Consider the following 22751-nt stretch of genomic DNA (forward strand, 5'->3'; position numbering starts at 1 on the left):
TCAGACCTTATGGTGGTCTCTTATGATAGGCAGCAGTGGCGGCAGAGTGGAGTAACAGGTGTTCTGATGTGTGATGGAAGGGAGAAAAAGAGCAAGTGGTTTTCCTTAAAGCCCCCACAAGTGTTCTCTCTTCATGAAGCGCATCGAGTTTGTCCTCTGGCTTGCTGGGGACGCTTGCCTGTGAGCATACTCATTTCTGCTTTAGCTTTCGGGTGTGAGATTGCACGTCCTTCATCATTGACATAGTTAACACAGCTCACCCAGAGGGAAATAGATGGTGTCAGGAGAGCTAATTTTGTAAACCCAAGCTTTTATAAAAGTGACATTGAAGTTATGTCAGATATGAAATTGTCTGATACTCAGCGAGTGAATGTGTGCCTTCATCAGAGACTCTGGACCTATCCAAAGCCCAGCCTTGTACACAGCAGCCGAGAGGCTGCAGGTCTAGATGGTGCAGTTTAGCACTGCCAGGTGAGTCACTGTCATCTTGGAAGCGGAGTACGCTCTGGCACACGGAGCTCTGCTGAAGCACTGCAGAGAGGTCAGACTTGGCCAGCAGACGTCTCTGCAGACACGCATGTGGTCTGGGTGGCGGGTTGCTGCTGTTGTCATGACGCTTATAACTGGAAACCCTTTCTTCCTTAGGGGAACCCAGAAGAACATACAATCCTAGAATTTGCTCAGTTAATTAAAAACCTTGTTGGTAAGTAGGATAAATCACTTCCTGAGTAAAATCGGCTGTGCCTGCCCTATCTGTGGATAACACCTTGACTAGACAGCGGGTAATTAATACCAGCTAATTGAATTGGATCAAAGCAGAACTTTTTATCAGGAACACTTAAGTGTTTTCTAATTTTTAAGGAATAGAAAGATAAAGGAGGGCAGGATGGCTTTGTTCTCAGTTTTCATTGTAGGTTTGCATGGAGTGGGAGGGAGGAGGAGATTTGCTCCCAGGGTTTGAGGCACGATTGTGTTAGGTCATCCTGCATGGGTGACAACTTTGGATTTCCGAACTGGTCATGTCAAGCATAGCATTTCAGACAGCAACCACCAGCTGTGTGCTTCAGGCAAGTTTAAAATTTTGTTTGCAGTTCTGGTCATCCTGGCCGCCAGCCACTGGGGGCAGTGTAGCATTGGGAGAACCCCATCAAGGTGGGCTCTTAGGCCATGAGAAGGTCAGGTCTTCCAGACCAGCCCTGGATTGCAGACGTAGAGTGCATGAGCCCTTGGCCTCATCCTCAGACTTCCTGGAGCTCTGAGGAGTCAGACTCTTGGAGGGTGTCTGTTGTCTGGGGTTGATTCTGAAATTTGAGTGAAGTCACAACCAGACTGGACTGGCAGGTAGGCCAGGGAGGAGCATGCCACAGTGTGTCCTGAGGTGACCATTCAGACCCCACTTGGCTGGGTTAATTCCTCCAGCGTGCCCTTCCTGCATCAGGCTGCCATTTACCGGCGTTGGTCTAATCACCGCGGACAGTTGGAATCCTCTCGTTGCTCATGGCAGTAGAGGCAGTGGTCTTCCTCAGACGTAGCCTGCATCATCTGCGGCTCCCACAGCCGCTTCGATGCACTTCTCAGCTTTTCCATCCTGAATCTGTGTTCCTCCCTCGTGAGGAAGGGGAAGGCTCAGATCACAGCTCTCTGCCATCCACTCCTTCATACCCTCACTGCCCAGAGTGAGGCCCGTGGGCCAGCGCAGCAGTAGCATTGGGTGCCTGTTAGAAATTTGGACTCTCACACCCTAGCCCAGGCCCCCAGATCAGGATCTGCATGTTGACAGGCTCTTCAGGTGATCCGTGCATGCTGACGCTTGAGAAACTCTATTTGAAACCTAAGGTTTGGGGGAGGGGTGCGCAGCTTCCTTGCTGTGCTTCTATGTGTAGCTTTGTGGCACACCATCCTGAACCACCCGTGGTGGTGATTTGCTGCAGAGTCTCCGATGTGGCCTCCATGACGGGGAGGCAGGGAAAGCCTCCACAGGCTTTCTTCTGCAGGTCTGGCCCACAGTCACTGGTGGGGCTGTATTCTGCTGGCCAGTGGGGCCTGGGCCCAGCAAGGGTGCAGAACAGGCCAGGCTTTGCCGTCCTCTGAGAGGTCCCTCCAGCTGGGTGGCTGCACATCTTGAGTCTCAGGGCTGTCCAGGCTCCGAGCACCCAAGTGTGGCCCACTTGGGGCATCCACCTCAGGGATGGCCCCACACCACGTTTGTGGTCTCACACTGGGGTCATGCTCAGTGGGCACGTCTCACTTGTTACCTGGTGTGGGTGGTCTGCCTTGGAGCAGCCCTCTTGTACTGGGCGGAAACTCAGGCCTGTTGAGACAGAGTAACGTGCCTCCCACCAGGCTCTTGCCGGGCGCCTGCACAGTCAGCTTGGCCGCAGCGGTTGCAGGAGCGTTCCCTGGACTTTCATGCAGGACAGTCCCTCAGGAGCTCTGGGGCTTCTCGAGAACTGCATCTCCACAGCCTGCACCCTATTCACACTGCATATGGGGTTTGACTTTGATGTGGATAGTAAGGCCGCGCTTCGCCGTGCTTTGTGATTCTCGCCTACCTTTTTTTCTTTAAACATCTCAGGTAGCGGAAGTGAAATTCAGTTTCTCTCCGAAGCCCAGGATGACCCACAGAAAAGAAAACCAGACATCAAAAAAGCGAAGCTGATGCTGGGGTGGGAGCCCGTGGTAAGTGCAGGGAGTTAATGCTGCCTTGTGGGGAGGGGCCTCCCGTGTCCTGTCTCTGCTGTCCTGTGGGCACCGACCCTTGTCAGGCAGCCCCCAGGGGAGCAAGGTGGGCTCGGCATCCAGGCAGATAGAGGGTTTTCTCCAAGCAGTAAACAGCCTCTCCTGTATCAGGAGTCTCAGAGAATATTACCTGGGAAGCAGCTGGAAGCCCCAGCTCTGGCCTCTGTTTTCGTAAAATTACACACACACACACACACACACACACACACACACTCTCTCATACTCTCATACACACACACTGTCATACAAACACTTGTACACACATATTCTCACACTGTCTGCCACACTGGCATATATACACTGTTACACGAACACACTTAATACATGTATACTCACACTCATTTTCACACATACACATTCACACTATCATACACATTCTCACATTCATACACTCACACGCACACTCATACACACACATTCACACATACACTCTCACTTCCATATACATACACTCTCTCACATACACACACACACACACACACACGGCTGACTGTGAACGACGTGCCGAGAGCACTGGCAGCGCACACTCAGAGCCCTGTGTGGCCCCGGTTGCCTGCCTCTCGAGTGTCGGGGGCCAGGTCAGGAGCAGGTGGTCTGCATCAGCCCGGCAGTGGAGCCCCTGGTTGGAAGCATGTGAGACTGAAGGGTGTGGAGGAAGGGGAACTGCATGCCGCCTTGTCGTCTGAAGGGGGCAGGGTGGGGGCAGCTGCCGCCCCTCTGGTGCTGAGCCTGAACCCAGCCTGCCTCTGCTCTGCTTCCTGCTGTGCCCTTCCTGCCTTGGGTGACTGCAGACTCCTCCCCGCTGGAGAACGCTCGCCCTCAGGGCTGCCTGTGTCCTTCAGAGACCACCTGTGTAGGGAGGTTGGCTGGGCCGGCCGCATCTACAAAAGCAAGCCCACCTTATTTACTGTCACCTCTGCCTGGCTGTTCCCTCTTTGCCCACCCTCATGTGCCCCACTGAAACTCAGGCTCCCCTTGGGCAGAGGCGTGTGGCCCTGTGTCCAGCAGGAGCCCAGCACCTGTCAGACCTGACACACACTGGGTGCTCAGCCAACGTAGGAGCGTCTTGGCGTGGCCCATGGGTTGTAGCGGTCAGAGAGTCAGGGACGCAGTTGAGAGCTCCATTTACCTTTTTAAAATGTGCATAGTGAGAGCTGAGTAGAATCCTAGAATACTGAACTTTAAAGGGACACGAGAGTTCCAGCCTGATGATCCTTATTTCATTCTGTGATGTCCAAGTCTAAGTGATCTGCTAAAAGCCACAGATATTTGTTGAATGAAATAAAAATACAGTTATACCCAGACTTCACAAAATCTAATAATCCCAAGCTGTGCAAAACGAGTTATAGCAGCTTAGGTAGTTTCTTGTGTTTTGAAGCTTTGTAAGGGGCCATTGGTCCCTTTGTAAGGAGAACCTATATTTTTAAACAAAATATTTTTTGAAGAGTTAAATGTGCATTCGCTAGGTATTAACTCTTGCTTTTGATGTGAGGTGTGTGTATGCTCAGTATCTTTATTTTTCTGGAATTTAGATCACAGTATTCTAACATTCTTGGAATGTGAGCCATCTACCACTGGTTTCTCTCCTAGTAGTAGTTTTAATTTATAATAAATTTTTGAGGGATATGATCCAAAGAAACTTACAGGCGTTATCCATCTTAATTGTCCCAAGTGTGTGTGTTTAACAGCTTGTTGAGCTGTAATTGGCATACTGCAAACTGCCCATATTTAGAAGATACAGTTTGATAAGTTTTCATCTATTTTGACACCTGTGAAACCATCCCCACAGTCAAGCTGACAGACAGACCTTCTCCCCCAGTGGTGCCCCAGCACCCCTTGGCAGTGCCTCCCTTCACCTTTTCTCTTTCTGCTCTTAATCAGCAGTTGATCTGGCTGGTTTCCTGTTGGCTGCAAAGCAGCTGCAGATGAAGGTTGCTTTCTGTGGTGTGGGCTGCCGTGGGTCCCCTCTCAGACTCAGCCTCTTAGTATGGTGGGGGTGCAAGTGGGCCACGATCCGCTGGGCAGTGTAAAGGGCTGATGTCACGTGGGAGAATCAGGCGTGTTGATCAGATGCAAATCACCTTCCCAAAGCATCTTCCCACCACTTCAAGGTGGATTTCTTCTGAAAGAATGGGGCACATGGGCATTATCTGAAAAACAGTCTTGCCAGCTGATTGAAACTGGAGCAGACATTATACCAGCAAGAGGTGGTTGGGGTCTTTTGTGGGGTGGAGCTCACTTGGCTTCAGTAAGAGTGACACTTATTAGCTCCACATTACATTCTGAAAGTGGCCCTGAAGGACCTCTGGCTTCTCTCGGTGGGCCGTGATGCTGGATGCTGGATGCTGTCACAACCAAAGCGTGGTTCTGTGCGCGTTCCTCTGAAGGAGGACCGACTGGCTGCAAGGTGGCACTTCCTTCCTGCGATGCCCTTCTGTCAATGTGACCTTGTCTCCCTTTCTCGCTTTCCCTTTAAACAGGTCCCGCTAGAGGAAGGTTTAAACAAAGCAATTCACTACTTCCGTAAAGAACTCGAGTACCAGGCAAATAATCAGTACATCCCCAAACCAAAGCCTGCCAGAATAAAGAAAGGACGGACTCGCCACAACTGAACTCCTCACTTTTAGGACACAAGACTACCATTGTACACTTGATGGGATGTATTTTTGGCTTTTTTTGTTGTTGTTTAAAGAAAGACTTTAACAGGTGTCATGAAGAACAAACTGGAATTTCATTCTGAAGCTTGCTTTAACGAAATGGATGTGCCTAAAAGCTCCCCTCAAAAAACTGCAGATTTTGCCTTGCACTTTTTGAATCTCTCTTTTTATGTAAAATAGCGTAGATGCATCTCTGCATATTTTCAAGTTTTTTATCTTGCTGTGAGAGCATATGTTGTGACTGTCGTTGACAGTTTTATTTACTGGTTTCTTTGTGAAGCTGAAAAGGAACATTAAACGGGACGAAAAATGCCGATTTTATTTATAAAAGTGGGTACTTAATAAATGAGTCGTTACACTATGCATAAAGAAAAATCCTAGCAGTACTGTCAGGTGGGTGGTGCACCGGCATTGACTTTAGGGCAGATAAAAGAATTCTGTGTGAGAGCTTTATGTTTCTCTTTTCATTCAGAGTTTTTCCAAGGTCTACTTTTGAGTTGCAAACTTAAGACTTTGAAATATTCCTGTTGGTCATGATCAAGGATATTTGAAATCACTACTGTGTTTTGCTGCGTATCTGGGGCGGGGGCGGGTTGAGGGGGACAAAGTTAACGTATTCTTGGTTAACCATGGTTAAATATGCTATTTTAATAAAATATGGAAACTTACCGGTCATGGACTTCCAGTTTTAAAGGTTGTCTTTCTGCTTCGGCATGGCACTTGCTGGACTGCTAAGGAAAACATTGGAAAATGCAGTTTAAAAGAAAATCTGAAAACATTCAGGTTTGTGCACTATGTAATCTGATATGTAGCTATTGAAAACATTTATATGCTTCTCGGGCTGAGTGTATGCATCTAGTATTCACTGCCATGTGAAGTTTTCAGATCTTAGCCAGGGTTAGAATCAGTTTTGTGACCTTCCTTGGCAACACAGATCAGAAAAAAAGGTACAAGTTGTCTCCTCTGGAGAGATTTGTGAACTAGGCTTATTGAGTGAAAACTTTGAGAGCTTATGTTTTCAATAAGAACCCTTTCAAGGTTCAGTGTTAGCATTTTGTTTTTCGTCTTAATAAATGGAAGAACAATGCGATACGTTAAAGCTCCACATTTTCCAAGTAGATTGGCTCCGCGTGACAGCAGCACAAACCTGAGCAGGCGCTGCGAGGATAAAGGTTTCTATGTATCAGAAGCATTTAAAAATGAGAGCTCCTAAGATACCTAACCAGTGTAAGCTAGACTTGCCTGTCCTTTACAACCACCTTGGGATTCTTCTTAATTGGACATATTTTTGGAATCCCAATCTTGGGCAGGGCAGAGGACGATGTGGTTTTGTGTCTTTTTCGTGCTAAATTCTCCAGAAGATTCTGGAACTAGGGTCAGTGCTAGATTGGATGTGGTGTGAGAGAGAAAGAGGAATCAAAGATGGTTTCTTATTTATAATTTTAATTATTTTAGCCAGAAGTAAGTGATATACCATTTACCGAGATGGGATTAACAGAGCTGGGAAGCTTATTTGGGAACTGCTAATGGTGACCAAGACATTGAAGAAGGAGTACAGACAGGGACAGCAGAGAATTTGCAGGGGTTAAGTTCTACAGTGCAATCTGGGAGAACCTAAAGGCCCCAGGGTCCAGAATTCTCTTACCTTGTTACTTGCTAGTTAGTATCTGGAATTCTTCCATGAGGTTCATTCTTTGGTTTTCTTGCCTGTGATTTTCATGCAATATTTTCAGGGGAGAGAGGAGGAAGGGGAAGAGGAGTTATATCTAATTTACCCTAAAGAAACAAGTAATGCGTCAAGGTTGTAGTGTAAGGTTCATTCCCATGAATGTCCTGGGAAGAGAGGGAAGTAGAGTTGAGGGGCCTGGAAAGGGATGAATGGGTAGACAGAGCATGGTTACTGTGGTCTGAATGTTTGTGTCCCCTGTAATTCATGAGTTAAAACCTAATCCCCAGTGCAATAGCATTAAGAGGTAGGATGCTTAAGAGGATTAGGCCATGAGGGCAGAGCCCTTTAGTGCCTGCAAAAAAGGAACTTTTGTAGTTCCTTTTATAGGCACTAAAGGGCTCTAGGGAGCTTTTTTGCGTCTTCTGCCATGTTTTAAGGACACAGCAAGAAGGTGCTATCTATGAGGAACAGCCCCTCACCAGACACTAAATCTGCCAGCACCTAGATCCTGGGCTTCCCAGCTTCCAAAACTACCAGCAGTAAATTTATATTGTTTATAAAGTACCCAATCTGAAGTATTTTGTTCTAGCAGCCCGAACAACTAACACGGTGGTGCTCCGGCATCTCAGGATTGGCTCCCGGTTGAGGCATCACTGCTATTGCTTGCAGGGATGAGACTGGTACAGCTGCTCTTACTAACTTCAGTGACCATCATAATGGGCTTAAGCAAGGTGCAGATTAGAGACTGAACACACTGGATTTCCACTACACCCTCTTAGGTACTGAGCCCAGCCCACTGGCCCAGCTGGACTCTTGTGACTCTTGTGGCACTCTGCTCCAGCCCTGACAGCATCTCTTATCACAGCTCTGGTGCTTCATAGGCCACCGTTCTGGTTCATGGTTCTTAGTTATGTGTGAGCTTGACTTTGTTCTCAGTCTAAAAGGTATATTGAGTGAAATGCTGGTCTGGTGATGACTGTGAGCTACAGTTTGGTCTCTTAAGACTGGGAAATCTAGAAAATCCTCAGCAGTTTCCTAGGGCAAAAGAGTTGTGAGTTTTAATGCTTCAGTTCATCTGTTTAAAGTGGTTTGTTGACTTTATCCAGATATTCTCAGTGGTTGGTTGTTACCTTTGTAAGGGAGTTGAAAGATTATATTACCCTGAGAACTGATGCCATAGTATCTGGGGTGTGATGCACTGAGCTTCAGAGACAGCAGCAAGACTTGGTTCTAATCACCGTGATTAATCCACGTTTTCTCTGTATTAAAAAGCCCACTCTGGGAGGCCGAGACGGGCGGATCACGAGGTCAGGAGATCGAGACCATCCTGGCTAACACGGTGAAACCCCGTCTCTATTAAGAAATACAAAAAACTAGCCGGGCGAGGTGGCGGGCGCCTGTAGTCCCAGCTACTCGGGAGGCTGAGGCCGGAGAATGGCGTGAACCCGGGAGGCGGAGCTTGCAGTGAGCTGAGATCCGGCCACTGCACTCCAGCCTGGGCGACAGAGCGAGACTCCGTCTAAAAAAAAAAAAAAAAGCCCTGAGTGTGTCCTGCTTGGACCTTGGCCACTTTGGAGAACAAGAGTCATTTTTATCTACAATTGTGTTGTGGGAAAGAAAAAAGTAAAGATATTATTATCAAGAACAATGTTTTTAAAATGTCTTGCTATTTTGGTGCTGCTGAATTTTAAGTTTCTGTATTTTATACACATTTTACTTGAAGTAAAACTAATGTGATGTGGTGTAGAATTCCAGGATGTAAGAGTCAATATAGGTGGCTCTACCATGTACTAATGAGGGGAGGTCAGTTTTTAAAGAAATGAAGATAAAGGAAAATGCAAGGAAGAGACTCTACCATTTTAGAAAATAGACATACTTTCCCTCATCTTCCTACTAAGTACAATTTAAAATTCTGGACATTATATGTAAAACAAGCATAAGATGCTGAAAGTAGATAGAAAAAGGTAGACCAGCCAGGCACCTCAGGACCTGAGGAAGAATGCAGTGGTGATATGGGCTGAACCGTGTTGCCTTAAAATGTATGTTGAAGTCTTAACCCACAGGACCTCAGAATGTAACTATAGAAATTAGGCCTCTGAAGGTGATTATGTTAAAATAAGTTCTTTAGGGTGAGCCCTAATTCAGTCTGACTGGTGTCCTTGTAAGAAGAGAAAATTTAGACACCGGAGATATGCATGCACAGAGAGAAGGCCATGTGAGAACACAGCAAGAAAGCAGCCATCTCAGCCCACGAGAGAGGCCTTCGGAGAAACCAAACCTGTCGACTCCTATTGATCTTGGACTTCTAGCTTCGAGAACTGTGAGCAAAAGGAATTTCTGTTGCTTAAGCCACCCAGTCTCTGGTATTTTGTCACGGCACTCCTAGCAAACTAATACAAGTAGTGAGTTCCCTGGGTTTTCTTTTTGCCTTCTATCTTGCTAGCCTTGGAGCTGGATAAGTTGTTAACCAAAGAGTGCCAACAGACACAGTCAAAAACCCCAACAGAAACCTATTCACTGCTGCCAGCATACCAGGGAAAGGGCAACCTAGTAAAAAGGAAAACTTTTAAACAGAAATGGCTCTACTGTAGCCAAACACCACATGAAAAACACTACAGCCCTACCCCATCCCTTCCAGCAAAGACCACGTGGGGCCTGGAGCTCCACCCTCACCTAACTTTAACAAGATGCCTCAACCTGCCCCCACCCCCACTCTTTGCTCTGATGCTGTCAGCAAAGGCCTGTAGAGGCTTGGGACTAGAAGGCCTGAGCTGAGATTTGCATCTCCACTGGGTCATAGTGACCCCAACCCCATGGCATCGGCTGCCTAGTGGAGAGTCAGGGTTTTCAGCACTTTCAGTAATCAGCAATAATAAGGCAACCTCAGTAAAGGCCACATGGGGAACAATAACAAGCTCCCCACCCCTGACAGCCTGAATGTTACCAGTGGAGGCCTGGAGGGAAACCTGGGCTTCCACCTGCTACCTGGCAGTAAAGAGGCAGGTTCCCCACTTCACCCCCTGGAGCAGTCAGAGTAGGCCTGCTAAAATTCAAGATTTAAATCAGACCCAGAGTCTTACAGCACTCAGAACTGATGAGGTTTAAATAAAAAATTATTCACCACACCAGAAACCAAGAAGATCTCAAGGTAAATGAGAAAAGATAATCAACAGATGCCAGCACCAAGATCACATAGACATTAGAATTATCAGACAAATTAAGTTTTAAAGCAGCCATTGTAAAAATACTTCAATCAGCAATTGTAAATATGGTTGAAACATGAATAGAAAATTTCAGCAAAGACAAGATACGAAGAACTAAATGGAAATTTTAGAACTGAAAAAATAAATAAAAAGCCCTGTGGATAAGTTCAACAGCGGAGTGGAGAGAATAGAAGATATAACGATCAAAATTACCCAGTCTAAATAACAAATAGAAAACAGACTGACAAAATGAACAGAGCCTTGGAGATACATGGAACAAAGCATCTGTTGTGTCATTGGGATCCTAGAAAGAAGAAAAAGGATGGAGAAGAAAATTTAAGGAAGAAGAGCTGACAATTTCCCAAATTTGACCAAAAAAAAAAAAAAAAAAAATCAAAATGCTGAGTAACCACCAAAGAATATAAACCCAAAGAAATACATGCCAAGATATATCATGGTTACACTGAAAATTAAAGGCGAAGACATGGTCCCTAAGGCTGCCAGAGCAGAATGACACCTTACCCCCAGGGGCAAAGCAATTAGAGTGGTAGCAGGTTTTTCAGTGGAAACCACTGAGGCCACAAATAAGTGACACAAGTACTGAAAGAAAACTGTCAATTCAGAATTCTATATCCAGCAAAAATGTCCTTCAAGAATGAAGAGGAAATCAAGACATTCTCAGATGAAGGAAAATTATGAGAAATGTAAATGAGCAGACCTCTAAAATAACGACAGTTATCTAAACAGGAAACAAGGAATCTTGTGGCATCAAGCAAGAAGAAAGAACATAGAATGAAAATATCAATGCAACAGGCTTTCCTTTTCCTTGTAAGTTTTCTAAATTATGTTTAACATTTGAAGCAAAAATTGTAACATTCTCATGTGGCTGTCTATGTACAGGAAATAGTCAACTATATTATACATATCAGAAGATAAAGGGAGGTAGCCTTTCTACACTTCACCCAAATGGGCAAAAGTTGACACTAGTAGATTTCTGGTGAGTTATATGTAATGTAATACCTAGAGCAACCAGCAAAAAAAGCTATACAAAGAAATGTACTCAAATGCACAAATAGAATGCTTTAAAAAAAAAAAAAAAAAAGTACAACCTTCAGGAAGGCAGGGAGGAGAAAATGAAAACTATAAAACAAAGTAAAATGGCAGATTTAAACTTTAACACAACAATAATTGCATTAAGTGTAAATGGTCTCAACACCGATTAAGAGATTGGCAGAGTGTATTTTTAAATGGCCCAACTATATGCTATGAGAAACTTCAGTTAAAACAGTATATGTAGGTTGAAAGTAAAAGGATAGAAAAAAATATACTATGCAAAAATCAGGAAAGCAGGAGTGACTACATTAATATTAAATAATATAAATTTCTGAAGAAAAAGAAAGAAAATTGCAAAGGTCAGAGAGGAGCATGACGTTATAATAAAACGATCAGTCCACCCAAAAGATCCAGCAGTCATAACGGTGTGTGCAGCAATAACACAGCTGCAAAATTTGTGAGGCAAAAACTGGTAGACCTCAGAAGAGAAATAGATAACCCAAAATTATAGTTGGATACTTAAGCACCATTTTCAACAATTTATAGGGTAACTATACAGGAAATCAGCAAGGATATTGAACTCAACATCTACCAACAGGATCTAATTTGCATTTATAGGACACTTCACAGAACAGTAGCAGAATACACATTTTCAAGTGCCCACTGAACATATACCAAGGTAGAACATGTCCTGGACATAACTTCAACACATTTAAAAGAACTGGAATAAAACTGAGGGACCACAATGGGGTCAAACTAGAAATCAGTGACAGAAAGATAACGGGAAAATATCCTAACACTTGGAAACAGTGCAGCATACTTCTGAATAAGCCATGAGCCAGAGAGAGAGTCTCAATAATAATAATTGTTGAAAATATATTGAACTGAATAAAAATGTCAAAATTTTTGAGATGCAGCTAAAGTTGTGCTGAAAAGAAAATTTGTAGCACTAAAATTCCAGTTATCAGTAGAGGAAAAAAAATCTCAATAATTTGAGCTTCTACTTCAAGAAATTTAAATGAAGAGCCAAGTAAGCCCAAAGCAAGCAGAAAGAGGGAAATCATAAGTGCAGAAATCAGTATTGGAAACAAAAAGCAACGGAGAATATCAATGAAACAAATTACTGCTCCTTAAATAATAAAAGCCACAAACCTCTAATAAGACTGACAAAACAGAAGACACCATTAATGGGAATGAAACAAGGGATGTCACTTAATAGACATTGAAAAGGTAACTAGGGAATACTAGCTACAATTCTGTGTACATAAATTTGAAAACTCAGATGAAATGGGCAAATTCCTAGGAGACGTATCCTAGGAAATTCCCAGTATGAAATTTGTAATTTGAATAGCTTATTTAATGATTTGATTCATAGTTTAAAATCTGAAGGAAAAAAAAAATCTGCAGGCCCTGAAAGATTGGAGAATTCTGCCAAACATTTAAAGAATTCACACCAATTCTATACAATCTCTCCCAGAAACTAGAAGAGAAAGAACATTACCCAACTCTTTTTATAAAGCCAATAATATACCCTGATACTAAAACCAAAGAGTACAAGAGAATACAGACCAGTATTCCAAATTCATTCAGATGCAAAAAGTTTTAATAAAATGTTAGCAAATTGAATACAGGAGTATATAAAAGGAATTATTACCAAGTGGGGACTATTCATGGGATGCAAGGACTAGCTCAATATTTGAAAATCTTTATTAAAAAATCTCATGATCATAGCAAATAATGCGGAATCACATTAAATATTTCACCTGTATCATTTATGCCTGTTGTCTATCTGACAAAGCTTGAATTTGAAAGATTATGTTTAAATAAAGGGAGGAAAACTTAAAAGGCATTGAAAAGGACTAAGGAATCAGTAATAATCACTAAAAATGGAATTTTGTTCATTCAGTGTTAAAAGCTTGTCATTGAAAATATATATAGGTGAAGGTGATAACACCTGATTTTCCCCGCTTTGAAAGGTGATAGGTTGCAGTGATGTAATATGCAAATGTGAGGCAGAAATGGTGATACAGTGTTTCTTCACTGCTTCCCAGAACAACTGTGCCTGAGCATGCTGGGCAGCTGGAGAGGTCACTGTGGACAGTTAACCATGCTCTTTATTCCCAACTTCAAGATCAAATGGCAGGAGGCAAAATCCATCTGTTAGTGCAGGGAGGACCCATTCGATGGGGTTCCTCTCTGCATTTGGGCTTCTTCAGTAATAGATGCTTACTATGCCCCAGTTTATTTTCACAAAATTTGTTTCTCAGCAAGAAGAGAAAGGGATCTCGAAATCAAAAAAGAGTAAGATGAGAGAACTCAATTTAAAAACAGAAGCAGCAGCAAAGCACGAAATCACATCAAAGGCACAACACATCATTTGCAGTGGAGTCTGACTCACTTGCTTCATAGATGCTACAATTGCTGCTTGCGTGGGCTTCTCCTTGGTGCCATTTTAACCCTGTGGAGGTGCAATGACATAGTAGTGTGCTTTTCTCTCTCCAGGTCATCTTATGTTAGGTGTGTTAGGCAAGGGCAGAAAAAAAAAGGTACCTCATTGGAAAGACACAACTCTTTATAAATCCCAGTTCCCGACTGTACTTACCTGTTTCCCTGTTTGCTGCAGTAACCTGACAGGAGAAGCAGGGTAGATCAGGAAACTGCTAGAAAAGCATCAGCCTGGTTTATAGGCAAGTCAGCTGCCTTCCCAGAGCCTTAGCCTGAGGGGGGCGGTGGATTTCCTGTATCTAGCCTTGCCACCACTCCTTGTGTTTGTACACTACTAATTTTATTTTAGTGGAAGTTTCAGAGGAATCAGGGACTAGATCTCTTCCTAAAGGCTCAGCAGGGATAGAGCAGTGAGTGGCTGTTGTACTTGAAAATCACCATTGGGTATCCCATTGGCTTCAGACTTTAAGAAACTTTCATCTTCAAACGCAGGAATTTCTATAAACAGTTTTTACAACTGTTCACTCGCCCTGCTGGAAGCACTTAGCTTTGTGAAGCGCCCATTCCATTATCAGAATTCTGAGCAAAAATTGGCTTCACTGAGCAGCCACTCATGGGGCCTGGTTGTGCCCTTGGGGCTCTCCAAGAACAAGACAAAGACTTTCCTCTTGACAGCCCTTCAGATGTTTGAAGATGAGCAGTCAGGCCAGTCCTTGGACTCTGCTCTTCTAGGCTTGACGTCCCCAGCATGGGTTGTCTGGGACTCATTCTTCTCTTTAAAAAGATGGGGGTAGGGATAGCAATGCCTGTTCACACACCATCTTTCTGTCTTTAATCTGTAGCTCTTGGTCTGTGTATTACAGTAGGGGTTCTTGTCCTCTGTTGAAGAATCAGCTTTATATAAAATGTCTCTGGTTTACGAAATCCTGGCGAGTAATTCTGATCCACAGAAGAAGACAGTGCTGCTTGTTAAAAACGGGCCCTTAGGGGAGCAGGGGATATGATTTGCAAAGCTCATGGCCAAGGGTCTCTGGCCAACTTAAACTGCTGGGCACTGTGGCTCACACCTGTGATCCCAGTACTTTGGAGGTTGAGGCACGAGGATTGCTTGAGACCAGGAGTTCAAGACCAGCCTGGTCAACATAGCGAGAGCCTGTCTTTTCAAAAAAATAAATTATCTGGGCATGGTGGCACACCCCTGTAGTCTCAGCTGCTCAGGAGACTGAGGTGGAAGGATAGCTTGAGCCCAGGAGTTCGAGCCTGCAGTGAACCATGATCACACCACTGCACTTCAGCCTGTGTGACAGAGTGAGACCCTGTCTCAAAAATAAAATAAAAATAAAAATAATAATAATAATAATAAACAAGCTTCACACCTGACAGGATTGAAATCTCACCTGTAGTCACAGCACACTGCTGTTCACAGGTAGCTAGCTGCAAGGGCAGTGGTTGAGTGGGAGAAAATGTTAGTTTGCTGTTGCCAAGCCAGGTATAGGTTCAAGAAACTCCAGGCCCAAGAGGCATACTTGGGAGGGAGGAGGTGAGACCCTGCTGTGGTGGGGCATAAATAAGCTAATGGGTGGTGGGGACAAGGGAGAGGAATAATGTGGTATGGGAAAGACCTCCACATCTGAGTCATAACCCCTCCTCTGTTCCTAACTCACCTTGTATCCCAGGAGCTGTCCGTCATTCAACCTCTCTGGCCATCATCTTCATATGTAAAAATGAGACTAGATCCATTTTTCCCTTCCTTGGTGTGGTCGGGATCCATTCGACACGTATTAAAGCTCACTTACTCTGATGGGCTCTGTACTAGGCTCTGAGGGTTTTATAGTGAGCAAAAACAGGTGTGAGCTTTTCCTGGGGTTCAGAGTCTAGCAGGGTTGGCTGAAGTGCAGAGCAAGGGGGATTAAAAACAGGAATATTAGGAGGTAGGGAGGGGGCCAGGTCTCATAAAACACATCAGGGGATTTCATCTCTATCCTAAGAATAACTGGAAACTTTCTCTCTGGATATATTACAGGAACTGGAGTGGATATCCCTTTAAATAAGGAGTCTCATGAACTTGAATGGGAAAAAAAATGAACCTATTTGTTTCTACTAACCCCTAACTCAAATTTAGCCTTTTCTTCAATTACAAATGTAGGCAATAAACTGTGATGGAAATAGCTCTTAGCTGGGATTCTGCCACGTATAGAAATCAGATATATCATCACATAGTTGTTACAATTGTCTCAAAATGTCATTTACTTCCACTACTTTGAAATTACAATAGCTGTACACCTACCAGTAAGTCTTGTTACTTAGAGCATGAAGAAACACATTTATTACTGTCTCATAAATTTGTCTTTTAAAAGGTTGGAAACTTTTTCAATATAATTGATTTCCTTTGTAATCCTGTGTACTTGGTTTTATGCATTTACAATTGTTATTCTTTTTTTTTTTAATTTATTTATTATTATTATACTTTAAGTTGTAGGGTACATGTGCATAATGTGCAGGTTTGTTACATATGTATACTTGTGCCATGTTGGTGTGCTGCACCCATCAACTCGTCATTTACATCAGGTATAACTCCCAATGCAATCCCTCCCCCCTCCCCATGATAGGCCCCGGTGTGTGATGTTCCCCTTCCTGAGTCCAAGTGATCTCATTGTTCAGTTCCCACCTATGAGTGAGAACATGCGGTGTTTGGTTTTCTGTTCTTGTGATAGTTTGCTAAGAATGATGGTTTCCAGCTGCATCCATGTCCCTACAAAGGACACGAACTCATCCTTTTTTATGGCTGCATAGTATTCCATGGTGTATATGTGCCACATTTTCTTAATCCAATCTGTCACTGATGGACATTTGGGTTGATTCCAAGTCTTTGCTATTGTGGATAGTGCCGCAATAAACATACGTGTGCATGTGTCTTTATAGCAGCATAATTTATAATCCTTTGGGTATATACCCAGTAATGGGATGGCTGGGTCGTATGGTACATCTAGTTCTAGATCCTTGAGGAATCGCCATACTGTTTTCCATAATGGTTGAACTAGTTTACAATCCCACCAACAGTGTAAAAGTGTTCCTATTTCTCCACATCCTCTCCAGCACCTGTTGTTTCCTGACTTTTTAATGATCGCCATTCTAACTGGTGTGAGATGGTATCTCATTGTGGTTTTGATTTGCATTTCTCTGATGGCCAGTGATGATGAGCATTTTTTCATGTGTCTGTTGGCTGTATGAATGTCGTCTTTTGAGAAATGTCTGTTCATATCCTTTGCCCACTTTTTGATGGGGTTGTTTGTTTTTTTCTTGTAAATTTGTTTGAGTTCTTTGTAGGTTCTGGATATTAGCCCTTTGTCAGATGAGTAGATTGCAAAAATTTTCTCCCATTCTGTAGGTTGCCTGTTCACTCTGATGGTATTTTCTTTTGCTGTGCAGAAGCTCTTTAGTTTAATGAGATCCCATTTGTCAATTTTGGCTTTTGCTGCTGTTGCTTTTGGTGTTTTAGACATGAAGTCTTTGCCCATGCCTATGTCTTGAATGGTACTACCTAGGTTTTCCTCTAGGATTTTTATGGTATTAGGTCTAACATTTAAGTCTCTAATCCATCTTGAATTAATTTTCATATAAGGAGTAAGGAAAGGATCCAGTTTCAGCTTTCTACTTAAGGCTAGCCAATTTTCCCAGCACCATTTATTAAATAGGGAATCTTTTCCCCATTTCTTGTTTCTCTCAGGTTTGTAAAGATCAGATGGCTGTAGATGTGTGGTATTATTTCTGAGGACTCTGTTCTGTTCCATTGGTCTATATCTCTGTTTTGGTACCAGTACCATCCTGTTTTGGTTACTGTAGCCTTGTAGTATAGTTTGAAGTCAGGTAGCGTGATGCCTCCAGCTTTGTTCTGTTGACTTAGGATTGTCTTGGAGATGCGGGCTCTTTTTTGGTTCCATATGAACTTTAAAGCAGTTTTTTCCAATTCTGTGAAGAAACTCATTGGTAGCTTGATGGGGATGGCATTGAATCTATAAATTACCTTGGGCAGTATGGCCATTTTCATGATATTGATTCTTCCTATCCATGAGCATGGTATGTTCTTCCATTTGTTTGTGTCCTCTTTTATTTCAGTGAGCAGTGGTTTGTAGTTCTCCTTGAAGAGGTCCTTTACATCCCTTGTAAGTTGGATTCCTAGGTATTTTATTCTCTTTGAAGCAATTGTGAATGGAAGTTCATTCCTGATTTGGCTCTCTGTTTGTCTGTTACTGGTGTATAAGAATGCTTGTGATTTTTGCACATTAATTTTGTATCCTGAGACTTTGCTGAAGTTGCTTATCAGCTTAAGGAGATTTTGGGCTGAGACAATGGGGTTTTCTGAATATACAATCATGTCATCTGCAAACAGGGACAATTTGACTTCTTCTTTTCCTAACTGAATACCCCTGATTTCTTTCTCTTGCCTAATTGCCCTAGCCAGAACTTCCAACACTATGTTGAATAGGAGTGGTGAGAGAGGGCATCCCTGTCTTGTGCCAGTTTTCAAAGGGAATTTTTCCAGTTTTTGCCCATTCAGTAGAAACTCAATCAAAACCGCTCAACTACATGGAAACTGAACAACCTGCTCCTGAATGACTACTGGGTACATAACGAAATGAAGACAATTGTTATTCTTAAAGACTTCCAGAGACAAAAAAGGTAAAGAATGTTTGGTTTGAAATAAATGACCAAATAGGAGTTCCGTCTCCAGCAGTATGACAGGTTAATGTAAATAAACCCCTGAATGGGAACAAGTGAAATGCTGGATATTATTTTATATACACTTTCCTTGGATGATAGATAAAGAATCTGCAGAGTCCCAAAAGGAAGGGAAAACCAGCTTTTGCTTGAAAATATCTGCAGAATCATGTAGAGCTTGAGAATCTTTGAAAGCTGCCAAGGGCTCAGGACAGAAGATAAAGTTTAGGCCAGATTACCCTGCATCAAACTGAGCTCCCGAAAGGCTCTACCTTGGTGCACGGGCCAATGAGAAATAAATCCATCACACAGAAGTGGGCAGTGAGGATGCTTTCTTTCAAATTTCAGTTTGGTGGGAGTGGACTGAGAACAGTAAGTACAAGGTGTCCCTGTTTGGTCTGTAAATCCACAGGCACAGAATTTAAGGTGGTCCCAGTTTGGTAGACTGCATTGCACCCCAAGCCACTAGCAAAAGAAAATGCCGGTGCTGTCTGGAGAAATTAAACTTAACTTAGCTTTCAAGTGTTTCTTAAAAACAACATTCCAAAAAGAATGAGCAGGTCATGGTTAGAAATTACATAAAATCGCCGGGCGTGGTGCCTCACGCCTGTAATCCCAGCACTTTGGGAGGCCGAGGAGGGCAGATCACAAGGTCAGGAGATCGAGACCACCCTGGCTAACACGGTGAAACCCCGTGTCTACTAAAAATACAAAAATTAGCTGGGCGCAGTGGCGGGCACCTGTAGTCCCAGCTACTCGGGAGGCTGAGGCAGGAGAATGGCGTAAACCCGGGAGGCGGAGCTTGCAGTGAGTGGAGATCACGCCACTGCACTCCAGCCTGGGCCACAGAGCAAGACTCCGTCTCAAAAACAAAAAGAAATTACATAAAATCAAGGAGACAGTCACTATGAGTGAGAAACCATAGATGGTAGGCAAAAAGAGATTCACAACGACCTCTGATACTGGAAATGACAAAAATATAAGAGTGTTTTATACATTTAAAGAAATGAGAAACTTGAAAGTCTGAACAGGGAACAAGAAATATAGCCCAAGCTTATTTGAATAAGAAAGGAAAAATATAATCGAAATTTACATACGTGAATACAACATTCCAGAAAGATCTAATAGAATGAGGGAGAGATGCTATTCAAAGAAGAAAATGGAGGAGAATTTTCCAAATTGTTCGAAAGACACCAATCCTCAGATTAAGCCCAACAAACTTCAAACATTAATATTTATGGACATAGATGTGGAGATAGATAACAAGACAAGTCGGTGTCAAAACAATGGAAGAGGACAGTATCTCCTACAGAGGAATGGCTATTAGATGAGTAATGAAATTCTTAACATCAGCAATGGAAACCAGAGACAGTAAAATAAATTCAAAGTATTTATTAAATAACCAAGAATTTTATGCCAAGTAAAACATGGGAAAGTGCCAAGCAAATTTGAGAGTTTACCACCAAATGACCGTCACTAAATGGATTCTGAAGGATATGATTCAAACCGAAGGAAAATGATCTCAGATGCATGGGCTGAGTTTTAAGGAGAGACAGTGAGCTAAGATAATTATGTGACAATCTAAACAAACCACTGATGATGAAACAAAGATAATTTGCAGGGAAAATAAAGCAGACTAGATTTAAAATGCCAAGTTGCAGTCACATGTAAGTTGGAAGGGGGAATGCAAGGCCCATGTATTGTCCAGGAGAACACTATGGCTATTGAGTCCCTTTAACTTATTAATATGTATGAAATAAGGCAAACACCAATAGACGAGATCAGTGTATACCTTCAGTGGAAGTAGAGAGAGAAGAGTCCAAATGAAGGAAGAGAGGGGAAAGGAGCAAGTAAAATGGAGCAGATCAAATGTTCAAAATGTGATTTGTCAATAAAACCAAATCACTAATCACAGTAAGCATAAGTGGACTAAAGTCTCCAGTTAAGGTTTTGTTATAGTTTAGAAACAAAACAAAATTCAGCTATGTGCTTATTACAACAGAAACACCTAAAGCACAGAAAGATTAAAAGTCAAACAGTGGAAAAGATAGACCAGGAAAATACCCAAAGCAGGCAAGTATAGTCATATTAATATCAAAGGAGAATTCAAGCAACAAGTATTACTCAAAATAAGGAAATTTCCTACATAATGATAATTCCATTTACTGGGAAAAGGTACTGATTCTAAATTTATGTATATATGTATATGAATTATGCATAGCCTCATGATATACAAGGCCAGACTGACAGAATTAAAAGGAGAAATTTTAAATCTATCATCATAGTAGATTTTAACACATTTCTCCATTATTAGTAGATGAAACAGACAAAATCAGAAAGTGGAAAATGCGAACAGTAAAACTACGGAGCTTGAATTAATGGGCGTTTATGGCATCTGACATTTGGAAAAGACACACTTCTTTCAAGCACACGTGGAACAGTTGCTGGGATTGACACACCCCAAACATAAGGCTCAACCAATACACTTCAAAGGATTGAAATCCGCCCGACCACTCTTCTTACTGCAATGCAATTAAGTTGGAAAACAAAGCATGTAACATAATTAGAAAAGTTCACTCACTTGGAAATTTAATAACACAACAATATATGGGTCAAAGGAGAAATCATAATTGAAATTAAAAATTTCACCATCTAGTTTTTTACATCAAACACATGGGATACAATACTTGGAAGGAAACGTACAGCATTAAGTGCTTGCCTTAAAAACCAAAATGAGAAGGCTCAAAATGGAGCTAAGATCGAATTGAATCAAAGACCCACAGAAGTAGAAGGAAGGAAATGAAAAGGACAGAAATTAATGAAATAGAGAAACACACAAAAGAGATCAACAAGAGAAAACACAAAAACTATATATTTGAAAAGGCATGGTTCATTTTTTTTTTTTTAATGGAATGAAAAAAAGAACATAACTGCAGATGCTACAGAGAAATACAAGAGGGAATAAGAACTGCTGTCAGCACACTTTAGAACTTTAATATAGTGGATGACTTCCTAGAAAGACAGAACTTAGCAAAACCAACTCAAAGAGAAACACAAAATCAGAATCATCCTTTACCTGTAAAAGAAATACAACCAGCAGTCAAAATTTTTCTCATAAAGAAACCAAGTCAAAATGGCTCAATCTGAATGCTACTAAATATTCAAGAAACAACATTTTCATTCTCACCATTCCTACACAGAGAGAAGAAAACAAAACACTCTCAATTCATTTTATGAGGCCAATATAACTTTGATACCCAAACTGCAAGAACACAACCAGAAAGAGAACTACAGGCCAATTCAATCTCACTTTATGAACATGCATGCAAAAATTCTGAACAAATATTACCAAACCAGATCCAGCAATGAATAATAAGAGATGATACATCATGATCAAGTTGGGTTTATTCCAGCAAGTTGACTACTATTAGAATTGTTATTAATAAAATTCACCTTAGTAACAGATTTAAAAGTAACTTAATCAAGAAAAAAACAATTAAACATCCATATAATGTATGACATTAAAAAAGTCTTAGCATATTTTTAGAAGGAAATTTTTTTTAACTTGAAAAAGGACATCTACAAAAAAAAAAATCTAGCAAGTATAGTTAAGGAGGAACATAGAAAGCAGTCCCTTTAAGATAAGGAATGAAACAAAGATGTCCTCCATCACCTCCTTTACTCCTCTTTAAGATTGCGTTGGGATTTGAGCCAACTCAGCAGCTCAGTATAGTCAAGAAAAAGAAACAAAATGTTAAGGGTGAGAATGTAAAATGCTCCACTGCTGTAGAAAACAGCATGGAGGGTTCCTCAATTTTTTTTTTTTTTTTTTTTGAGATGGAGTCTCGCTGTGTTGCCCAGGCTGGAGTGAAATGGTGCAATCTTGGCTCACTGCAACCTCTGCCTCCTGGGTTCAAGCGATTCTCCTGCCTCAGCCTCCCTAGTAGCTGGGATTACAGGCGCCCGCCACCATGCCCAGCTAATTTTTGTATTTTAGTCCACTTCAGCCTCCCAAATTGCTAGGATTACAGGCGTAAGCCACTGTGCCTGGCCTGTTTCCTCAAAAAATTAAACAGAGAATGAATATGTGATCCAGCAATTCCAAAGATAATTGAAAGCAGGGACACAAAAAGATACTTGCACACTCGCGTTCATAGCAGCATTATTCACAACAGCCAAGAGACAGAAGCAGTCCAAGTATCTATTGATGGTTGAATGGATAAGCAAAAGTGGTCTATCCATACAATGGAATATTATTCTTCCTTA

General features: G+C 42.3%; 1 protein-coding gene across 8 annotated transcripts in view; it reads left to right on the plus strand.

The window, feature by feature from the left end:
* UXS1 (UDP-glucuronate decarboxylase 1) overlaps nt 1-22751 on the plus strand; it is a 120325-nt gene that overhangs the window by 88871 nt on the left and 8703 nt on the right. For 3 of the 8 annotated variants that reach the window (XM_031655395.1, XM_021925154.1, XM_017947830.3), the window contains 3 exons: nt 646-703; nt 2576-2679; nt 5220-6064. The exons of 1 other annotated variant lie outside the window; for it this stretch is intronic. In XM_031655395.1, the coding sequence (XP_031511255.1) occupies nt 646-703; nt 2576-2679; nt 5220-5351 (294 nt within the window). In that variant the 3' untranslated portion in view covers nt 5352-6064. Of the gene's footprint in view, nt 1-645; nt 704-2575; nt 2680-5219; nt 6067-22751 lie in introns of those variants that run through there. 4 more of the 8 variants (XM_009184883.4, XM_003909083.4, XR_004178353.1 and 1 more) reach the window with 2 other exon arrangements.

The sequence above is a fragment of the Papio anubis genome, chromosome 14, assembly GCF_008728515.1.
Source record: "Papio anubis isolate 15944 chromosome 14, Panubis1.0, whole genome shotgun sequence".
NCBI classification, from domain to species: domain Eukaryota; kingdom Metazoa; phylum Chordata; class Mammalia; order Primates; family Cercopithecidae; genus Papio; species Papio anubis.